At 40.1% G+C, this 23,897-nt stretch overlaps 1 protein-coding gene across 1 annotated transcript; it reads left to right on the top strand.

Annotated features, from left to right (window-relative positions):
• The first annotated feature begins 17 nt into the window (after positions 1-17).
• SLC6A19 (solute carrier family 6 member 19) lies at positions 18-23,897 on the top strand. The gene is made up of 12 exons (XM_054817999.1): positions 18-307; positions 8,740-8,880; positions 10,446-10,583; positions 11,834-12,015; positions 12,772-12,882; positions 13,539-13,651; positions 15,990-16,118; positions 17,630-17,786; positions 18,526-18,730; positions 19,324-19,483; positions 21,802-21,964; positions 23,191-23,897. Exons 1-12 carry the CDS (start codon positions 106-108, stop codon positions 23,398-23,400), a joined length of 1,911 nt encoding a protein of 636 aa, XP_054673974.1. The 5' UTR covers positions 18-105; the 3' UTR covers positions 23,401-23,897.

Raw genomic sequence — 23,897 nt, 5'->3', positions numbered from 1 at the left:
CTGAAGACAGCAAATAGATGTTCTCTTTTTGCACAGATTTCTAACTAGCTGCCTGTTTCATTATCTCCTCACTGGGGCAGCGTTTTCAGTGAGGACATTTAAAATATGGTGAAGCTACAGTTGCCCAATCCTGGCCTGGAGGACAGGATACCTTCCCATGAGCAACTTGAGGTCCTTGAGAAAGAAGAGGCAGACTCCAGACCAAAATGGGATAACAAGGCTCAGTATATGCTGACGTGTGTAGGGTTTTGTGTGGGCTTAGGAAATGTGTGGCGGTTTCCGTATCTCTGTCAGAGCCACGGAGGAGGTATGTCTTTAATATATCTTAACTAACTTTGACTGTAAACTAGGTTTAATCTGTCTTTTGGGAAACAAATAATGGAATATGTTTACAAGTGGTCGGTTCCTGATAGAACGGTGATGTTCATCTCTAGAAGACTGTCTGATGGAGAAGGTTATTTCATAGGTTATGAACACCCACTGGAGTCATGTTAGTGATGGACAAAAAGGAAGGCATTGTTTTTATTTTGGGACACAGAACTGATCAAGTCAGTCTTGCGCTGTCATGTACACAGAATAGCAATAATGTTATTTTACATACATACATGCATATTTATGCATGTATATTTAAAATATTAATAAACTGCTTGGGAGTATGATTCTGATCATGATCCCAGATCATCTTTTCATAATAGGGTTTTCACTGGGTTTAGACCGATCTGCGTGTTGGCAGTAGTCAGTGTGCATGTAATTTATGACAGGAGTAACAGCGTGAAAGTAGCTAACATTAAGAATGTGTTTTTAGCAGCTGGTGTTATTAAGTTCATTTAAAATCCAAATGTATGCTATTTACCATATAATTTACTGTGACTCCTTAGGGCTCAGGTTAGGACTGAATGACCATATTAAAAGTTTTGTTTCACTGTTTTGCTCTTTGTTTTTCAAGATGAACTTGAACTGAACCATTGCTTAAATATTACATGACAACATCATTTTCTCATTTTCTGACAGTCTTTTCTGCCCACTATCTACTTGTTATCTGCATTTCACTCCAGGATATGTGTAAAAAGTGTTTGCTCCTTTGTGACATTTGATCCTGAAAGAAAGCTTTTCGCTTAACGATCAGTATTTCAAAGTAATTTTCATTAAATGTACACAATGAGATGTTTAAAAATTGCTCTTCTTAGTTAGAGCAGGGACCAAGGAGGGCTCTGTGGGGAGTTGCTGGTACAAACTTGGGTACGTTTAACTATAGATGACTCAGTTGCAAGAAGAGATCCTTTTAACCTTAAGTTTTTTCTAACATGGTCCAGTGTTTAGAGTTTGCAGTGCAAACTGAAGGTCATCTGCAGCACAGCCAGCTCTTGTAACAAAAAACTTACAAGACACACAAAAAAAAAATCATATCCCCCCTTTCCCTGTGTGACAATTTTAATTTGAAAAAGTGGATGGATATCTCAAAAATTCATGACATTCATTGGCTTCTCAGGTTCTTCTACTTAGTCCTAGAAAGGGGGCATGCCCTTCTTCCCAGGGCTGATTTATAGGCACTTTCGTGCTTCTTTCTCTCTATCTTTCATTTCCCTTTTGTTCTAGCAGCATGAAATGTAGCTGAAAAATGAACGTCTGACAAACACAAAGAACTTGGTATGCATCATGGTTTTCTGACTGATGTCAGTGAAGATATATGAATTGTGTGTGTCTGTCAGTACTGTGTTTTAATTTATCCTTTGGCAGCAATTATTTTTCTTTCTCATCATCCTGTGGCTTGTCCTTGCCAGGAACACTTATCCCCAGCTTCTTTCTTCCCTGGGACTCTCACTCAAATTTTCGGCTGAAGCTGAAAGGCGAAAGGCAGTACATAGCAAAGAAAGGATGTAGCTGGCTCTGGGCTTAGAGCTACTGTACAGATATGTGTCCCTGTAGCTAGACTTGCTACTTTCTCTGTCAATTCTTCTGCAGAACCCCAAATGCTGAGACCTTTATCAGTACATAAGAGTGAGCAGCAATGCCTTCTCGTGGCTTCTTAGAAAGGACTCCTTAACTTCATCACGCATGAGGGTGGAGAACTGTTGCACAATCCCTCCTCCCTCCCTGCTATAAAGTGCACCTCAGTCTCTTCTGGTAGGTCTCAATACAACTCCTGCCACCACTGCCATCCTTTCATTACAGCTCCTGTTCTCCAACTTCTCCCTTCAATCAGGAAAAAAAAAGTCTTGCTGTTCTTCGGATGGATGGCTTTGAATTTGAACATGTGACTATCCATATTGTAAAAACGGATCTTGAAGTTCTTATTGCTGAAGACATTTTAGTGTTGAGACATTTTCTACCTAGTGAGACTTTCTGGCTCCCGCATCTCTAATTCCCGCTCAGCCATGTTCACAATATAGCAAACACCCAATAGAAGCAGCATGCTGCATCACCTTTGATTGCACAGACACTCCTAAGTCTGACATCACTTACCTCCAGCTGGAAATCCATATTTACTAGGCATTTTGGACAAGTTTTGCCTTAGTATTTACCACTCAACATGGTGGTCAAGATGATTAATTCATCTTTGCATTTGTGTGACCCTTGGGTACTCAGGTACACAGAAGCACTTCTGTAACAGAGTAGGGGGAAAGTGCAATGTTACGCACTTTCTTCTAAGTTAATTAATAAAAAGCATACACCACACTCATGAGTGCACTGGGGAAACTCAATTTCTCCCTGGTCTGTCCAGTGCCTTAGCCCTGGATGGTGTGTGTCTTCACACTTTGTGTCTTCAAGACATGTCCTCACTGAATCCTAGGTGCAGGGTGGTGGGAATGCCTGTTGCTGCTCTCCTTCACCGGAGACGAGGATTATGCTGCTCCTCAGTCTGTCCCTGACCATGACTGACCCTGGTATGATTTCATCATAGCCATAAAGCTCACTGTGGATATGATGGTGGATTATGGTCATGTTATTAAGAGAGAGAAAAAAATACAGCTATTTACCACGGAGTAAATTTCTGCAGAGGACGAGAAAAAGTGCTATGTGATCATATAATTAGAGGTTGTCTCATATGATGAATGCAGAATCAAGGTTGCATAGACTACCTTATGAAAATAGTTTCTAATTTCTGAGGGTTGGCTTTGCTTGCTTAATTTCTCTCTTTTTGAAATATGAGTTATATGGATGAATGTTTGGAGTCATTTAGCATGGGTGAGGTCTGGTAGCAAGGGTGTACATAGTCAGTATTTCAGCAAGGACATTCTCAAATGAGGTTGGATGTCCACCTACTTTGTGAATCAGTGTTTCCACATTTTATATCCTTCATGAAACATAAACGGACTATAGCGAAGTATAAAATTTACCCTTGTAGTACTTGGACTTCAAGGAAGGTAGATTTTTTTCTCTGCAAATTGACTGTGGTGAAGGTAGTTAGGAACACTGAGTTGCAAGGATAACTATTTTCAGATGTTTGAACTTAAATCTAGATTTATTTGAGGGCTTCTTCTTCCAACACACAACACTATGATAGTGTTTTAACACTGTGATACGCAAACGTACAAAAAGAAATCAGTGATTACATCATTTACTTTTGTTGTCATAGATTATGAGTTTATAGTTTTAAAAATGAAATATTTACCCAGTAAAAATTAGTTGAATAATGCACATTTTATCTTTTTACATCTTAAAAGTTGTAGAATACATCATTACCACAGGCAAACTAGATTTCAATCTACACACAATGTAAAAGCTACGGTGTTCGCCTCTGTGCTCTCACCAGCTGAATGAGATTGAAATTTCCTTTCGTTTGATAGCTATCTCTGACATTACACATAGCTTTTGTTTAATCTTTATTGAGCAACATGTCATTTAATCTACTGTTAAACATTTTTGTTTCATCCCTGATGACTATTATAAAAAAGAGGATGTATATTTAATGTTTAAACCATTGACAAAAAAAAAGTCTTTAAGTCTACAGCTCGCATATGTCTGCAGCAAACCTTGCCGCTGCATGAGAGGCAACGTTTTCACCTCTGTGCGTGCCACACTGAATGGAGTGACAGTAATGACACTGGCAGTTCCTCGCTGGTAATGGCGCCTTCACGACATTTGAAGTCTAAGAATATGATAGTATAGAAAAACATCTCTGTCTGAAGTCTACCTGTCTTCCCTTTATGAGGAATTATGTGAAAGCAATTGTATTTTTTTCAATTTCACATTAGAAACTCTTAGATTAAAGGGAGAGTAATAGCTATACAGATGTTCAAACCAAATATTAGGTGTTCTGAAACCCAGTACTGAAACACAGGATGAGAATCTAATATCTCAGCTGTAAGGTGTTCAGACTGGAAAGATTAATCATTGTTTATGTACATCTATATGGCATTTATTTTCAGATCATTGGTTTATTTGTTAGGTTCATGAAATTGTGACAGCTTAAAAAGCATTGATTTATATTTTTTATGTCTCATACAGCAGCTTTAAAGAGTCATTATCACTTATTTTTCCATTATAGCTTCTTTCAGAGAGCTTGGGAAGAAATTGAGAGAAATGGAAAACACAGCAGAGATTGATTTCTGAGCTGGCCATTAGAATTGAACCCTGGAAAGAGAAGAAGTCAAGAAAGAGAAAAAAGTGGCGTACATAATTGAGAAGTGCCATTTTATTTCTCTTGAAAATATACCAATATTCCTACAGCTAAATACAGTTAGCTTTACTTATTTTTCCAGTTCTGACGTGGCACACCCTGCATTGTTAACTCATCAGAGCTACCATACCATAGATGCCTAGCCCTTCAAGCTAGAAATGTTTTAGTTGTATCTGTTTGCATAGGGACACCGATTCTGCACTGCAGGTACATACACACCACGTACTTTATGCGTGTAATAACAAAAAGGGTGGACAGAGACCCACCTTCTCTTCTCCATTTGTGTCCATCCCAGAACCTGAAATTTATTTCCTGGTGATTCCAAGGTAGTGAGGAAGCCGGGGACCTGTGAGCACACAGTTGGACAGCACAGCTTTTTCACGCGATAGATGGCTTTGCGAAGGGCATGGAGTCCTTTTGCCTGACTGCTCTGTTAAAGATGTGTCATGCTTAAAGGCTTCTTTTATGATATTTTAATAAAGGTCCTTCTGTAAGTATCTTGAGACCTCAGGAAATCCACTGATGGCATGTCCACCACAGAAGATGGTTCAATTCTGAGAGTCTTGCAGCAAAATTGATAGACTGTGCTGTCCACCGGGAGAATTATGGTCTAGGGATAGTGCTATTGCTACATCTAGTTATCTTGGAGGATGAGACACGTTGTCTTCCCAGACTACTAGAGCTGTGTGAGGGGAGGTGGACTTTGCATTTATGGTTTGCAAGAATGTCTCAAGCATGGAAAAAGGGAGTCCAAAACCAAGTATCAATCAACCTGCTTTCTACTGAAAGTGAAAAGTTGAGACTACCTTTGAATGCTTTCTGAAGGAAACATTTCTAATGCTTCATAGGAAATGGCCTGATCTTCCCTCCCTTCTGCTAACAGTGAGAGTAACTACCAAAAAAAATATTTACCTTGACAGTTATGATAAGAAACAAGTGATCATAGATTGAAAGGACAATAAAGACTGTGCATTCCCTTACACAATGAGATCATTGACCTGAGGGGGGGGGAAGAGAATTTTTAATCAAGTCCTTAAGCAATCTCACTGTGACCTGATGAAAAAAAGTGACATGTCTCCATTAGGAGCAAAGATGTTTAAGCAATGCACCTTAGCAGAACTAACTACCAGTCCATTCTGAAATTTCAAAAGGTGATCTAAAATCACTGCAAGCTGAGTTTTAAAGGGTGACAAGGACTTACCTTGAGTGCAAACGAGGCGTATTTGGATCAAGTAGCTGTACAGGTACATCTTTGGGACTTAATTACTACCATGGCTGAGGAAAAGCTTTACCAGAGAGAAGCGAGATTGTGGTACAGCAGAGACCTATCCAGCATCCAAAAGGGGAGGTAAAAAGAAAAGATCCAGATTGAGCAGCCATACCAACTCTGTAGGGTCAGGTTTCAGACTCTTAGGAGAGGTCTTGGGCTTAAAACAGAGAGAATGATCTGGAACTAAAATTTGCTGGTATAAACACAATTATCTTGTCTCACCCTACCCTCACGAGAGCTGCTGGACAGGAGGGAAACTGTGTGCCAGCCTGACATGAGTTTGGAGCACATGACATATTTCTGGCTGCTTGCAGCTCCACGCATTGATAAATAACTTTACCTCTATGAAAGGCCAGAGGCTCTGTGTGTGCAGGTTGTCCCATTGACCCTCCCATGTAGGAAGGAAGCCATCGGGATGTAAGGGTGCAGATCTCAATGGAGAGGGTACTCATTGCGTACACTGCAAAAATCCTGTTTTCTATGAAAGCAAGAATAACACAGAAGTGTTATTCACAGAACTAGGATGGAGAATCAGTAGAGAACAAACTCTTTGAAGCCAAATCTGCATGCACTGCATGTCTAGTCAGATGAAGAGGGGTCCTTATGTGCAGGCCAGTGCATATTCCAGCACAGCTAAGTAAGTCCATACAGACTAAATGGGACAAACTTTTAGAAATGCCAGAAACTCTCTGAAAGGGCAGAGGGAGGCAGTTCCTTGCAGTGAGCAAGTCCCAACAAATCCCAGAACCTCTGCCAGAGTTGGGTAAGACTTTTGCATGGTCAACAATGAAGCTGTGGCACAGGCAGCTGAAGAGTACATCACCATTTCTGGTGGTCGCCTTTCAGCAGCCGGTCCACAAGGCATGGAGAGAGGACTGCCCTGGTACGTCTGACATTAGCAGCTTCTGCTGCCAGTAGTTTTGTAGAAGTCCCTGGAGCAGAGGGGAAGAACTTTGTTTTGGAAGTGATCCTAGTCCCTCTAAGATTGAAATATGCCCTATATGTTTCACATGTTTGTGATGTGAAAATACGTATTCAGAAAGACACAAGACAGGAAGTGATTCCTTCAGCGCTGGTATCATTCGTAAGGATATCTCAGCTAAGAAACACGTTGTTAAATTTGAATTTGCAACTAGAGTAGTTCACTTTCCTCAAATCTAGGGTGGACCACCATCCTTCAACAGATGGGATACTGTCCTCCTTGGTGATGATGCCCATACTATCCATTTCCCAAGGTGATAAACTGACACAGAAGAAAGAGAGGAAAAGGCATCAGAGTTGGAAGTTTAGCAAACTTCTCTACAAATCATTCATAATGAGCTCTTCAGTTTTTCCCTAATAAAAAATATGTCCCGAGTCAGTTATTCTTCTCTCTCTCCTTTGAAATCTCTTCAGTTTGTCAGTCTCTGCTTTTACAGTGATAGATAGCTTTTAATGCATGCAGGATGAGCTACGCTGATGTTGAAGAGCATTACATTTTTTTGTAAGAAGTTTTTGCATTGTTAAATGACATGCTTTGCAGAAGTCTGAGAATATCATGTCTAAACAGCTACATTTGGCAACTGGCTTCAACAAAAAATATATTTTCTGGTGCGTCAGTGATTAGTCATTCAACTTGATGCGGGGCATGTGCATTTTCAAAGTGCGTAGCATTTTGAATAGCATTTTAGGTATTCAAAACTACTGATTTTGATTAGCAAATATTAAAAATGGCAATGAAAGACAGATGAGTAACTAGCATTACTTGAATTCCATAGGAGTAGAAAGCAAAAAGTATAGTTGGCTGATTTCATTATAATAGTGGCCAGTTGATACAACAATATTGGTTTTTAGCAGACTTTATTGAAGTACACAGAAAATGAAGACTTTGCAGTAATGATAATTTCTAAAACCCTGGTGTAGATGACATCAAGAAGATACCCCATGGAGCAGACAAGCATGCAGTTCAGCTCTTCCAAAAAACATGCCTTGAATTTAGAACTATAGTTTCCTTTCTCCAAATTTCCTTTTTTACTCGCTATCTGATTTTCATTGCATACATGAGAAGAAAGTCAGCAAATACCCAAACCTGAACTACTCAAATACTTTTTTGCATTTTTTCTATGCAGTTAGATTATTTACTGCCTATGGTTAGGAAGTTAAAGACTTTTTGTAATGACAGATAACCCTAATTCTAACATGTAGCAATATTCAAGCATTTGACACTGCACTTTGGTATCTCTGTGTGGTGTTATGTGTTATCTCCCATGTCTCAGGTACACTTTATTTGTGAAAATATTAATTTAAAAAGCTTGTCCTATATTAACCAGCCTTCTCATAATTAACAGGATTTGAACCCTGAACTTCAGATCTCTTCTATTTAAACATAAAAGCTGTTGAACACAGCTGCCAGGAAGTTATTTGTCATTTCACGTAAACAGCCCCAGGCTCCTGCCTAATCCTTCGAAACATCTTGCTTGGTTCATTGAACTACTTCATATAATTTGCATGATTCACAATTATAAAACCATAATATTTTGCAGAAAAAAAGGAAGTCATTCCAGGAAAGTCACTACCTTTCCTCCACTTGCAATCCAAAGGTGGCTTCCTCAAAGTTTAATCGTGGGAGTGTATAATTTGTGTTTATGTTTGTCACTTGGGAAGAACAAGAATTCCTACCTGAAACCACATATGTAATCAGGTACCCTGCTTGGGCAATCAGGCAAAAGCATTGCTCAGAAACCGAAGAAAGATTTCCACAAATATGCTTACAGGTCGCTTACTATGTCAAAATCCCACAAAACTAATGTTTGTGATTTACTGTGGTACTTCGCTGATGGGAATTGTTTGTTTTTCTTATGCATTTCAGGAGCCTTCATGATCCCTTTCCTGATTTTGCTGGTCCTGGAGGGTATCCCCCTGCTTCATCTGGAGTTTGCCATTGGTCAAAGGCTGAGGAAAGGCAGTGTGGGTGTCTGGAGCTCTATCCACCCTACTCTGAAAGGGGTTGGTAAGTCTGAAGAGGATACAAAAAGCCACCTGAGAAAGCACAAGTCTCTGAACTGATAACCTTAAGAGCAAAGCTTCAGGATTTTATTCCAACGTGCCCTAAGAGATTCCAGGATCTATTCCCTTTCCCTTCTTGCTAACTCTCCATTGATAGGTCACACTAATCATGATAAGGCACTATGACAATTTTGTGTCCACATTCCCAGGTACTATCGGTCCAGTTAAAACCTTTCTCTAATTTGAGACGAATTTCAGGCTTCATAGATATTTTCTGTATTATCGATATTGGCTCTTTTTACCAATAGAATGAATGTTTAAATGTGCCACAATTTTGTTTGCTACCTGTTCTGTGGATAAATAATAGCTGAATCTTTTTCTAAGCTGGTCTACCAGACTCCAGCTCCATGTAATGTTATTTTCTTACATCTGAGAGAGGTACTACGCTAAAAGCCATGGAGGCAGTATTTTGCAGAAAATACATCTTCATATCTGTGTTAGACTTCTGAGTATTCAAACACTCTGTCTGACAACGTAGTAAAAGCAGCATGATGCACAGAGCATTGAAAACTCCACAGAAACCTCATTACACAGGAAACACAGGAGACACCATCTGAACATCTGGAGACACTAGGAGGGTGACCATGTACTGGCACAGGTTGCCCAGAGATGTTGTGGAGTCTCCATCCTTAAAGATATTCAAAATCTGCCCGGACGTGGTCCTGGGCAACCAGCTATAGGTGGCCAAGCTGCAGCAGGGGTTTGGACAAGGTGACCTCCAGAGGTCCCTTCCAACCTCAGATGTTCTGTGATTCTGTGATTACCACACTCTTGAAAGGGAAGAAACGCAGCCAATAAGGACTGTTGTTGGCATTCACTGCATCTGTAAATCAGTTACAAAGGATATTTGTCCATGGCATCTGGAATTTTTGAAACTTCTTCAGACCCTAAGAGCCCTCAGGAGCTAATCTTTAGCGTTTTCTGTCTGCCAGAGAAGTCACCAGAGGTTACTTGGGAGCGAGTGGAGAAGGAGAGACACGAGCTTGAATCTTGCACCTTTTCACAGACTGTGCCTCCTGGCAGCTATCCATCTGATACAACAAACGTTACCCAAACACATCTGCTGACCTCTGCAGTGACATTGTGGGAGGGGAGGACAATCTGGGTCTCATTTAGGCAAAATCCCAAGTCTGTTGAGCTTTACTTTACATGCACCTAGCATCCCAAACTCCGTAGATATCAGCGGGCAAGACTGTGAATAGGATTGTGCAGTGTCTGTAGGGAGTTAGTCCACCCATCATGTGGGCTTCTAAATGGGTGTCAGCTTCACTCCCAGAGTAGTTTTAGGCTGTGCGTCTATGTAGGACTCACCTGTCCAACCTTCAGGTAACAAATTCACAGTGATTAAACCTACATCCAAAATAAAGAGAGAAGAGGGGGAAAGCTATGAACCATGGAATTAGGGTGGGGCGGAGAGCAGGGAAAGGTTGAGGCTCATACCATATATTTTGATATGTCTTGAAGTCAAGAGGATCAAAGTTTACATTGCATTGATTTTATTTTTTTCAGGCATAGCGGCAATGTTTGTATCCTTCCTGGTGGGTTTATATTATAATACTATTATCGCCTGGGTAATGTGGTATTTCTTCAACTCCTTCCAAGAGCCCCTGCCTTGGAATAGCTGTCCTCTCAATGACAACAGAACAGGTATATTTTACGAAATATTGTATTTTGTTGCGCAGCACGTTTTTCCTTTTCTAGCTGTTAGCCTAATTGAGCTTCTTTCTGCCAAACAACAGCAAGGCATGGCAGCCCTGTCAGGAACATTGTGCTATTTTAATACTTCTCTTTTGTAAAAATTCACATTATATAAAATGTGATCAATGCTTAATCTTTGAGACAAACTTTGACTTTTTATATAAAACTTCAGAACACATCTGTCAAATATTCACAAAGTGCAAGTCTAGCGTAAACACTAACATTTTCCAGATTTAGACAATGCGTTTCATCCATCTCTTCACCAACAGCCCTCTATTAGCATATTGAAAAGGGGGGAAAGAAAAAACAAAAGGCAATGCATACTCCATATGAAACACCTGTATCTCTTTAATATGACAACAGCCTATAGCCCCTTGGAGATTGCTTGGTGACAGCAGCTTTGTTTTCTGTAGTCAACCCTGCACGAAACTGTACGAAGCAGGGTTTTTTGATGGGTCAGTGAACAGCTCTTCAGAGAGCTTTGCTCCTCTCCTCCCAGAATAAGTATAAAAAGCCTCATATAAGAGCAGACCAGGGCAGAATACCACACAGGTCAGCACATTGCAAGGAGCTGAGAATCCAACCTCAGCTGACAAGACCTGGAATGATGCCCCACAAAACAGAAAGACAAAGTATTGCTGATCTGAAGGAGGTGTGGGAGGGGAAGAGCCACCTGGCTGCAGGAAGCTGTGGGCAGGTGCCCACACTCCATCGGGCAAGAGCGAGCAGGATGCATGTGGAAAACCCAAAGTTGTTTGGGTTTTTTTTTAACATGAGCTAGGAACTGTACAATCATTGAAAAACATCTGCTTAACTGCTTTTCTTCTACTAAAAAAAAAAATATTCCATGCAATGTGTGTACATTTATGCTCAGAAATCCTCTCCACACTTTCTTTGGCACAAGAGACTGCTAACCTCACATTTTTGTAGGAAAAAAGAAAAATTATAAAGATACAAGAGTCTTTGAGTGCCTGGTTGAATTAATAGAAATAACAATAAAATCTGTATTAAAATCCCTGTTAATCAATTCTCTTTTAAATCTCTCATTTTTCCATGAAACCAGAATCTGAAATTTGCTAATAACAAAGTTGTTGCCATTAGGTGGTATAATTTAGAACACTGGTGTTTATTATTTAACTTCTTTTTTTTTTCCAAGTAAATAAAAGACATACGGAATGACAACCATTTTGTGGTTACAGATTACATAGAAGAGTGTGCCAAGAGCTCTCCTGTAGATTATTTCTGGTACAGAGAAACTTTAAACATCTCCACTTCCATTGACGATTCAGGCACTATACAGTGGTGGCTTTTGTTATGTTTAACGTGCGCATGGGGTGTACTGTACGTGTGCACAATCAGAGGCATCGAAACAACAGGAAAGGTACTCTATTTTGGTTTTTTATGAGATTACATTCATTATGCTGTTGTGATTCCTTATTCATACAGACTTAATCATACAGTAGAAACTGCCTCTTTCTTGAGTGAAAGCATGTCTAAAACTTCAGATGTCATCACTCGGGCTGCTTTTTGAAGAAGGAAGCTGAATGAAATGGAATTTGATTTGATTTGATTTGCTTTATGTGGAGATTTTTGTGAGCAATTCAGCTTCCTTGTCCCCATAGGTCCCAGTAAAACATTCTTTAGGCTTTAATATTAATATTAATATTAAACTTTAATGCAGGATCAGGGGAGTCTGTCATTCTCTTCAAAACATACATGTACAGATTTATTTGAGTTTGTGCTAGTCCTTAATATTATCTCTCTAAAAGTGTGACCAATGTTCTGCTGCCCAGCGAAGCCCTAAGAGCCCATCCTTGCATCGGCAGCATCAACTTGATCTCAGGGTGTAGATTATTTTTTATGCTGCTTTTGAATGATCTGAGTTGAATTTCAACAGTGACAATTTGTCTTAAATAGAGCACTATAACTGTAAAAATGTTTATTATCAAAATGTACTGCACATACTGTTTCTCTTGAACATAGTTTTCTGTGGCATGTTAATTATAACTCACTTGAAACTTGCCATTATTGTTACTCACATTACCTTGTTTATTGCCCTCTTTTCTTCCCTGCAGTGCTATTTTTATTCAAGCGTTCTGTTTTATTTAAGTGTTTTATTTACATGCTTCTCATGCAGGCCGTGTATGTAACATCAACTCTTCCGTACCTTGTGCTTACCATCTTTCTGATCCGTGGCTTGACGCTGAAAGGATCAACCAATGGAATTGTGTATCTCTTCACCCCTAATGTAAGTCACTGCATGATTTGTCCCTTAGTGAAACACGATGTAGTTCTCTCTGTAATTCACCGACTGAAAATTAGTCCCCCTCCATTGGTGCTTTTCTATCTCTCAGACATCTTTAAAATCTTGATTCTTGGAGGTGAATCCTTTGCATCGAATGTAAAATATACATAATCACACATATATTCTCTCTCTCTCTCTACCTCCCATCAAAATCTCTTATGAAAAATAATCATCCAGTTGGGAGTAGAATCCATCTAATCAGTATGGCTATATGAACAAAACACCGAAGAGAATGGTTTAACCATACACCGGTTTTTAAACAAAATCAAAAGGGGTTTCATTTTCCGTGAGAAGACCTCTGAATGGTCATTATTAGTGCTAAATAATAAACAACTTTTCTGGAAACAGGCATGGCTGCTGTCAGCTGTAGAAAGTAATTTGTTTATCAATTTTCAAAATACTTTAGAAAAACTACAGATAGATTTTCTTCTTGAAAAAAAAAAAGTTTGACAGAAGTATTGACCTATTTGTTAACATTCTTCAGAAATTATGAGTTCTGCATGGTTAATGCTCTTGTTTTAATTATTGTTTTAAATCCCTCATTTTCAGTCTTAAGAGCAATATTGCATATGCTTAGTGCTGTATGTCTGATGCCTCAGGTTACCGAACTGGCTAACCCAGTGACGTGGCTGGACGCGGGTGCTCAGGTGTTTTACTCTTTCTCCCTGGCCTTTGGAGGCCTCATTTCATTCTCCAGTTACAACTCCGTTCAGTAAGTAGCCAGGCAAAAGCCAATTTTTATATGAATATTTCATTCTTTCAAATGAAGCACATCCACTTCTGCCCTACTGTTTCAGAGTAATTACTTGGGACCGGGACACGATGCCCTCAGCCATGTAAGGCACATCTCTAACTGACCCTAGCTCTCCTGAGCCAGGATTTCAGGTCCAAATTGTGGCTGATTTCCTGCAGAAGGATGCGGTGGTGCAGGCTAGAAAGAAGGGGACTGGCTGCCCACCACCAGCTGATGAGCAGGAGCTGCCTTTGTGGGAGCGCTCAACGCATGGTGTTGCCCTCTGTCTCCACACCATTGGATCTGGGTGATGGTACACACAATTCAAAGCAATTTACAGACCACGATTTAAATCTTTAGCTTAAGATTGGAAGATACATCTGGGAGTTTTGAAATTCCAATTCAGTTCCTTCCTTTATATATGCAATGGGGCCAGGGAAGAGATGGAGTACAAACTGCCATCACCCAGGGAATGACCCAGTTAGCAAATCGCGACATGATGCTATACTCTACACTCACCATCCCAAAATGTTGGAGCAACCACTAGTGCCTCTTGGTGCCTTCCATCCCTTCAGCACTGTCCACTTGAAAGACAAACCATGCAGCATTCTCTGAACCTAATATTTTTGGTAAATGTCTCCGAATTGAGTTTTGGTTATCTGGTTTGGTCATGCATTCATAAATCTGTTTCAGTTTTGATTTAGGTTTGACCACACCACAACAGCATTTCAGTCACTGATGTAATTCCTTGCCACCACTCTTGATTTCAGATGTTTTTCAAAAGTTCATCTGGAAATTTTGATGCCTGTGAACCTCGGTGTGAGGTGACAAGCCCTGCTTCAGGTCCAAGTCAATGTTCCCACAACTGTGAGGAGCAGGGCTGAGAATGTTCTGCATCCTTCCAAAAGACACGAAGAAAAGGAGCAATGTCCTCCTGCTTTTTCAACACGCAGGGCTGTGGCACCAGGACGTGCTCCTTCAACTCTCAATCATTCTCCAATTACGGAGGAAACTGCAGAAAGTCATGCAGTTCCCACGGAGATATAAGAAAAAAAAAAAAAATTCCATAGTGTTACACTGTGGTGTCAGGCCACCTGCGGACCAGCATTAGCTGGACCAGGTGTGAGTGACTCTGGTCCCAGACATGTTGGGAGTATGAACATCTCAGGAAATATTGTGAGGTTCCAAAGCCATTGGGGATTCACTCATTCGTTAGAAGGAGTTCGAGCTTCTTATTTTCTCTGAAGGGAAGAAATATTTTTATCAAACCTGTCATTGAGAATCTCATGTTACAGTGAAAAAACTGACACCAGAGTACAGCAAGGAATTTCCATTCAATGCCTTCCGCCCACTGGAGACCTATTTGCAACGCTACAAATGAGGAAAGGTCACAGTGTCACAGCTCTTGGCTGGACAGGCTTGTTTTTCCTCTCCTCTTGAAGGTGATCAGAAAATTAAATATGACAACATCAAGTTAATCTCAATAGTCCTCTCTTGCCTAAGAGAAATACGATATCTACAGCTTTACAGCCTTCTCATAAAACCATTAACTAATTTAATATTGATCCTTTATCTGCTCTCTCAGATGAAAGTCTCTTTCTGGCTCTGCAATTTTGTCATCTTGGCACAGATACATTGGCAAGCGCCCACAGCAGAGAAGTCTTTACAGAGCAGTTTAACTTTCACAGTGTAATACATTGTCAGTCCGACCTTATCAGCATAACATTCCATCATATTTCCAAAACTTGAGGACATTTTGAACCATTTTCTGTCCAACAATCCAACAAAACCATTCCTAAGTGCTCTTGGCTACTACAGCTTCACCGTACTGAAGTGCTATGGAAACTTTTGGTCACATTTCCCTTCTGACTGTCCGAATTCAAACCCAAATCATTCACCTTGCAGCAGAACACCCCAGCAGCTAAGGTACAGCCCATGCCGATGTTTGTCTGCACACAGGCATGCCAGGCGTGAAGAAGAGGAGACATATTTTTTTGCCCCTCATGTTTTGTTTTCCATGAGCCAGACATGGGAACAACTCAGGCAATTGTACCTTATGAGTAGAATTATTTCAGGAGGAGAGGAGAGGGGGAAAAAAAAAAAGGCAAAAAAAAAAAAGCATAGCTATTAACTGCTTAAGGCACCAACTTTTAATTCACTAAATCTGTCTTTAACAGCTGCACCGGTATGCTCTTAGAGAGCATACTGGTGTAGCCATGCATCTGTAGATTATTTTTCTGTTAGTCTTGATAGCCAGTTTTTAGTATTTTGGGGAGAATGTCTTTGAAATCCATTGTTTCTTCTCTCTGAATTGCAGCAATAACTGTGAGAAAGATGCCCTGATTATCTCAGTGATCAATGGTTTCACATCCATCTATGCAGCAACCGTCATATACTCCATCATTGGATTTAGAGCCACAGAAAGATACGATGACTGTTTTGACAAGTAAGTTATTGAAAAAAACAGAATATGCAGGTGTTTGTTTGGCTGAGGCAGCTCTGTTAGCCTGATGATAATGGATTTATTATTTCTGAAAAATTGCAGTTCCTGACCCACAGGGTATCAGACCACTCATTACTTCAAAAAATTTAAATCATGTGATATCAACCCCATAGGGAGTGATAATTATTTGAGCCACTTTATTTCCTAGATAAATGTTTCCTAGATAGATAGATTTTACATTATTCCCTGATGTTTCTGAGAAGTAACAAGAGAGGAAGAGGATATTCCATATTTTAATCTTTTTTTTTAAACAGTTCTTTCAAGTATAATTGCAGTTTATGTAACAATTTCTATTTACATAAAGGTAGATTCAGTTTGTGATACATTATTTCACTAAAACATGCTAGAATATCTGTAGTTTTAGAGGTAAATGTGAAATTTTTTTCATTTGCAACAATGGGTATGAAACACCGTGTTCTGAAGAAAAGTATTTATTTGACTGGGTAGGGCAAAAGTTTCTATAAAATCAGTTCTGTCAAAAATTGGATTTTACATCACATAGAAAAGGCTATTAGGCTGCTGCTGCTGTGTCTACTGAGCCTGATGTCAAATCCTCAAAGGTTTCCTGACGTTCTTGGCCAAACTATGTAGTTGTGCCTTGGAGATCACTTGCAGTGAGCCACTGAAAGCTCTGCTCATTTTAAGAAATCTCCCCATGACCACTCAGTTCTGAGAGTCCTGCAAAGTCCTGGCCACAGCTGGATCACAAAGTAGGCACGTCAGGTGCTGCAGTGATTCTGCGTACTACATTGGCAAGTTACCCAAATTAATTAATTAAATTCTTCTCTTTTTAATTCATTAGATGAAGGTCTACTAACCACTCAAAAATTGTCTAGAAACTCTGCCAAAACAAAAATGGCAGAAGTCACAATAATTGATGCCTGCTGGGCTGACATATGGCATGAATGCAATATACCCTGGTCCCTGGGTCAGCTCAGTATTTGGGTTGCCTCCTGGAGAGCTTAAAAGCTTAGGTCTCATCAGAGGTACCTAATTTTACCAGAGCAATCCAGACTCCCTTCTAACCAGGGCTCCTAGACCCTGCGGGTTCCAGTCAAGTTCCTCCACATCAGCTGTAAACGTGCATGGTACGCAACGGCAGACACCTTACACGTTCCCAGAAGCTGCCCAGTCTAGGAACTGGTGCCCAGTGTGCAGTGCATAGATGGGCACCTAACCCCGGCACGGGTCCCTGGAGCACCCATCCATTTACCTGTCATCTGTGCCGTGAGAGACAGTATCAGACTCACCTTGGAAGAAGAAAGAAAGAATTGCACGTGCACAAAACTGCTGGGCTTTCCAATTTCAAAATCTGATCTTGAGCAACAGAAACGTGGCTTCCCTTGTGTCTTTATAACAGACCATGCTCTTAACAACTTGCTCGATGATGAAAATGAATCCTGAGGATGCTTACAAATAAATAATTTCAAATTACTTGTATTTCACTTTTTCAGAAATATTCTTACTCTGATGAACGCATTTGACTTGCCAGAAGGTAACGTAACCCAAGATAACTTTGAACAAATGCAGCAGCTGTGTAACGTGACCGATCCGTTGCTTTTTGCAAGCCTGAAGTTTGAATCCTGTAATCTGGAAACTTTCCTGAATGATGTAAGTGTAACACCCTGACTCATATCAATGCCATAAATATGGTAGGAACGCATAGAAATTTTTTAATTGCCTAATGCTTTTTCTTCTGAGGTGGCTGGGGTTTTTCATATTGCCACTGATTGATTGCAATTGGCTTGGAATGCTCTTGGGCTGAAGAATTACTTTTGTTTACCCCATTTTGTTTTTGAAGAGATAAACTGTTTAATTCCTCTGAAAAGTACTGGCAATCTGTGAGACCAGTAGCTAAACCCACAAGCGTTCTAGTCTGGCCACATTTAGCTGGCAAAATAGCAGCAGGTATTTTCTCTGGAACTCGGTGGTTGCGGCCGTGGTGGGACAAGATGACCAGGGAAGAGACTCCCAGGGCGAGGAAGCAATCGGAGCAAGCCCTGCCCCAATCAGTGCGAGTGTGTCACAACACGGAAAGGATCTTGACACCGGGGTGAAAAAAGTTACAAGAAGTATTAAATGTGTATACGTGCACCTTTTTTTTTTTCTTCTTTTTTGTTAAAAAGATGGTGAATTACAGATGAAAATAGGTGTCCATAAAATCCCATGAACTAAGTTTGCATTATTATTACAGTAAATATATTGCCGTATTAGGAGGTCTTTGTGGAAACAAAAAGCATGAGTATTGTGGTGTGGCGTAGCATACACCAAGTCTAGTGAATACCGATGTAGATTTAAGTGCTGCACGATGTTAAGAGCCTAACTTTGGAGCTTCTGAAATCTTTTGCAGGGAGTTGAAGGAACTGGCCTAGCCTTTATTGTCTTCACTGAGGCTATCACCAAAATGCCTGTCTCGCCTTTGTGGTCCATCCTCTTCTTCATCATGCTCTTCTGCTTGGGTTTGTCATCTATGTTTGGAAATATGGAAGGTGTGCTTGTACCTTTACAGGACCTTAAGATTATACCCCCCAAAGTGCCTAAGGAACTTGTTACTGGTAAGTGCTTTTTTAGAGACAAGCGACCTCCCCCCCAACCCAGGGAACAGCTTAAATGCTGAAAAATCAACCCACCACCCATCTGCTTCTGACCTGGCACGGTCCTAAGACTCCTAGGTAATCTACTGAAGATTTTCTCTCGTGGCCTGATGGGGCAGCTCCTGTGAGGTTCCTTCTGAGCCTGCAGAGAGCTGCTCACGCCGCGGCTGGCCCGTCACCTGCTCATGGTGTTTGTTGCCTCCGTTGGGAAGCCGGAGGATCCGAGTCCTTCACCCAGGCAGGACTTCTCTAAGTGCAACATTGTCCCAGCCACTAGGAGGAAGAGGACCTGTTTCCTCTCCTCAAGCTTCTCTTGTTTTGTTTGCAGCATCTCCCACCTGGACAATGTTAGGAGAGTTTTGCCGTTCTACCTGCATAGAAGCAGGCCTTCTCAGAGTACCTTTAAAAAATAAAGTGGTGACCTGCAGGCTCCAACTGAGTTAAAAGTTACTTATAAAGCTTTCTAGCTACAGGGAAGATGCCTTTTTGTTGTTGTTTTTTTGCTTTTGCTTTCTTTGCCTCAATGTGCTGTTGCTTTGGTTTTTTTTCCACAGGTCTCATCTGTATGGGGTCTTACTTGATCGCTTTTATTTTTGTGCTGAAGTCTGGTAATTACTGGCTGGCTCTATTTGACAGTTTTGCTGGCTCTATTCCCTTGCTAATAATTGCATTTTTTGAGATGTTTTCGGTCGTCTACATTTATGGGATAGACAGGTATGAAATACAAGTTAAAAATTACTAGAAACTAGTGCATAAATTGATTAGTTGTATAGCTGCAATCTTGCTACACTTCAGTGCATATCATTTCTGTTATAGAAATCACTGAAATTATGCAAAATTAGTTCAGGGTTTCTTATTGATTTAGGTTTCTAAAATATTTCTCAACAAAAAAAAAAATGCTTTGCCAAGAGTGGAGATTTTTATTTGTACATGAAATCTTTCCCGTTTCCTATTAATATATGATAATAGATAATGCTCTATAACAATCAGCTAAAATAAACACATCCTTAAGCTATTGCAAGAAAATATTAAGCATTAGCAAGTGCCCTAGAGTATAATAATATGTATGCAAGTAATTTATTTTTAAAGTAGGCAGCAGAATAAATTGCAACAGTTACAAAATGCCACTGTAGCACATTTACTTTTTAAATCTGGTGGCATTTGCAATAAGTCCTCTTCAGGATAATTGCATCAAATGTTTGATTAGCAGAAGCAAAGTACAAGCACATTGGCATTGAGCTGAAAGTTTAAAACAGAGGTGTGTTTAAAGTGAATGCTGAATTGTCCAAAGCAGGGATCTCCACGCGGGCTGCAGATATTGTTTTACAACAGGATACAAATCCAAGGCTACTGCAATACGTTCTTAGCTGATACATTCAGAACTTTATCAGTTGTAGCAGTGAGTAATTATCCTATCAACTTTCTAGAGATGTAATAAAACAAATTTCACGATCTTTCTGTTTAGAATTAATATGTAAGAAATGTGAAAAAAAAGTGTGGGGACTTCAATCACCCATAGGTTTTGCTTGAACCTGTGCCAGCCCCTCCAGCTGCGCTGCTCCTGGCGATGGGGTGAATGCCCTCGGGGCCCATCTTCCCAGATTTAGAGTGTTATACTACCTGAGGAGGCATGAATCAACTTAGGTAAATTGGACTAGCAGATGGAGCAGCCTAGAGAAAGAAGGCTTATTTTAATTTGTTAAGGAAAGAAAAGTTTGTGTCCATCATTTTTCCTTCCCTTTAAAACCTCAGAACACTTTACAAAGTCAAATTAAAACTATTCCCAGGACACAGCCATGGGCTGAGGCCATAAAGGGTTGGGGATTGATTCAGAAAAGAGCTTCACACCACACTTTCACGTTCCTGGCCAGTACACGTTGCTGTAGCCCTGTTTGAGTACAGAGCTTATCGGGGCTGCCCGAAGGTGGTGGTATCTGCTCCAGATGAGTTTCTGCGACCTTTTTCTGAGAAAGGGTCATTGGTAAAAAGAAGGCTCTCCTGCCTGAAGGAGAACCTGCGTGTTACCCATGACACTCGTGTGAACTACACCTGGATGCACTCTGCCGTCGGGACAGGGGGCTCCATGTCATTTTAAGAACGACACCTAGTTCTTAGAAGTTAGGGATGAAAAGATAAGATAAATTTACATAGAAATTGGGACTCAGCTGAATTCTGTGTGTTGTTCATAGTTGTAGGACCAACCGACTAGTCCCCTCAGACTTATCCCTATAGGATATGCAGGAAAGCCAGACAAGCGGACTAACAACAGAAGCTGCAAACTTCCACAATAATTATTTTTTAAGAAGTTTGTGCACATGGTGCTACGTCATATGTAGAGGTCATAAATTGGTTCAGGACTGATACAGATAGTATCACTCTCAATGCAGGAATTGTTTCTTCTTGTGGAGACATTTTTGCCCCATTGTCCAGTGCATACTCTATGAGTAACCCAAACAGCACATTTTTAGGTGTTCTTAGTAATGTGTAAGTACTCAATCTGAGAAAACTGGTAGAAATCCAAATTGAGCAGTTATGCATAGAATCTGATTTTTAAAATTACTCCAATTTGCTTTTCCTCTTTTTAAATATTATGTCATTCCTTTTAATTTATGCAGTCAAAAAAAATCCAAAAAAACCCAACAAAAAATTAATTTATGCTTACCAAAAAATCATGAAACAATACTGCAATATGTTATAGGAGAAGTGCATCTGCATTGACTCTTTTGTGTCCAAACTATTTCGCATATGCTTCACAGACTTCTTGAAGAAAGTACATTTCCAAAACTAATTTTCCTGAATAACTTTTGAGAACGATGGCTTAAAAACTTCTAAAATAGTCTCAACAACATCTGCCTTAATTTGAACTACTTAGGTCTAACTCCTGATGTTGTTATCAATCCTCGTTTCACACTGACATTGGCAAAGTCCTGGGAAGCACATCTGGCTGTAGTTTGGACTTCCCTGTTTATGAGCAGGCAGCCTTTGATCCTCACCATTTTTTACTGTCCTGAACTTCTTGGTTTTGTTTCTAGGTTTAACAAGGATATTGAGTTCATGATTGGACACAAGCCCAACATTTTCTGGCAGGTTACCTGGAGAGTTATCAGTCCTCTCATTATGTTAGTTATCTTCTTCTTTTATTTTGTGGTGAAAGTCAATGAAGAACTGCTCTACAGCGTTTGGGACCCTAGCTATGTAAGTATATAAAAAAAAATATCTATTTTGAATTACTTTATGTACTCTTCTTCAATGTAAGAGTCATAGTCAGTTATATTCATCTCCCATCTGAAACAGTTTTCCAGTAAAAAACTTACTACAAGGCATAAAGTAATAATAAAAAGTAACACTTAGGAACACAAGTCCTAAATTCAGCTGTGATGCCTGCAACTGGTATATAGTGACACCTGAGCAGCTTTTCCAAAGTGGACAAAACCAAAACATTAGTCCAGTTGTCAGGCAAGACTGAAATAGATGTCAGTTCCCCAGTAGGGATTACAGAAGAACTGGAAATGTCACGACCTTTCTATGTTGACAAAGGATGAAATCTGTGAAGCCATTTTGATATTGCACTTTTTTCTGTGTGCATTTAAAAAATCACAGAACCAGAGTAGTGCTGGTTATTCATCACTAACAGAAAAAATTAATATTAATTAATATTAATATCCAGATTTCTTCTTTCCTCTTCCAAATATATATGATTTAAATTATAATTGCAGCAATAAGTTACCTACTTTTCTTTTCCTCCCCTTGCAGAATAAAAAGCTGTATATGATACAGAGAAGGGCGTATTAGAAAAAATGTGGGTCCCACCCTTTTCTCCGTCACCCCATCTCTTTCCTGCCTGTCCAGCTCTGCTTTTTGTTCTCTGGCCTTATACCAGTCGCCATCCTTAAAGCAGAAACAGTCATGCAGCACGCTTCATTTGTAAAGATGAATTTTTATTTTCAAAAGACAGAGACAGAAAGGGAGAGAAAGGAAGACGGGAAATGGGACTGCTTTCTTCTCTCCTTGGCATCCTCACTCCCTTCAATAAAGTTTCAGCCCTCCCGCACCCTTTGATTTCAGTCTTCCCACCCAAAGGCTGTTTGGCCACCAAGCCCTGGTGGTCTGTGAGACCCTCCAGCCCCACACTCCTTTTTGCCCGGGAAGTGTGCTGGGACCAGTCCCACCAGTCTCACTTCAGTGCTCCTGCTTCTTTCATGCCATCTTCTTTCCATCTCTTTTAGGTAAAAATAAGTCCAAAACAGCCAAGAGTGGAAACTCTTGAGCTGGAAACTGCTGTAGAATTGGCAAATTATTGTGCCATTGTGGCTAGCTACTGTTCTGATCACATTTTTTACCTACTGAATTATTGAATGTGTGCATGTTCCCAGGTATTTGCTCCTTATGACTTTCTGCTACTTGATTGTTTGCTCTTTCAGGAGGAGTTCCCCAAAACACAGAAGATTGAATATCCCAACTGGGTGTATGCTATCATTGTAATCCTCGCCGGAGTGCCTAGTTTGGTCATCCCTGCCTTTGCCATCTACAAAGCCATCAGAAATTGCTGTCAGAAAAAAAGCGATCGTGCGGGCCTTATGATCTCCACATCTGAGACTTCTGTTAATGGAAACTTAAAGTATTCAGCATAAAACCATTTAAAAAATGAGGAAGAATGCTTTGTCAGTGAGAAAAGTAAAAAAAATTTTTTTAAAGGATCCAGAGTTAATTTTATTTTCATAAAAGGATAACTATGTGTTGTTTCCAGGTAAACGTTTGTTTACTTAACAATGCAATGCGCTGTGAAGAGTTAACGGCTTGGATCCTGGAAGCAAAACAGCCACATTTGCAAGTGATTGGGGCACCAGGCCAAATCATTTGTCCTCCTCCTCCTGGTTTTGAATCCAGCTTCTTTGAAACTGGCTTGCAGTTTTCTGTTCGGGTATGCACTGCGCTTGACATGCCATAAGTGACTCTTCCATCTGCGATCATTCTGGTTGGGTGGCCAATATGAAGGGTAACTTAATACTGACTTCTCTTGCATATTAAATTGTTTTACTTTACATGCCACTGTGTTGCACAAAGCCACCAATACTGTTTGTCTCATGTAGAAGTTTAAAGTATTTAATAAAAACATTTCTAAGTATGA

Source organism: Grus americana, chromosome 2, assembly GCF_028858705.1.
Source record: "Grus americana isolate bGruAme1 chromosome 2, bGruAme1.mat, whole genome shotgun sequence".
Taxonomy (NCBI): domain Eukaryota; kingdom Metazoa; phylum Chordata; class Aves; order Gruiformes; family Gruidae; genus Grus; species Grus americana.
This window is presented reverse-complemented; position numbering and strand designations above follow the sequence as displayed.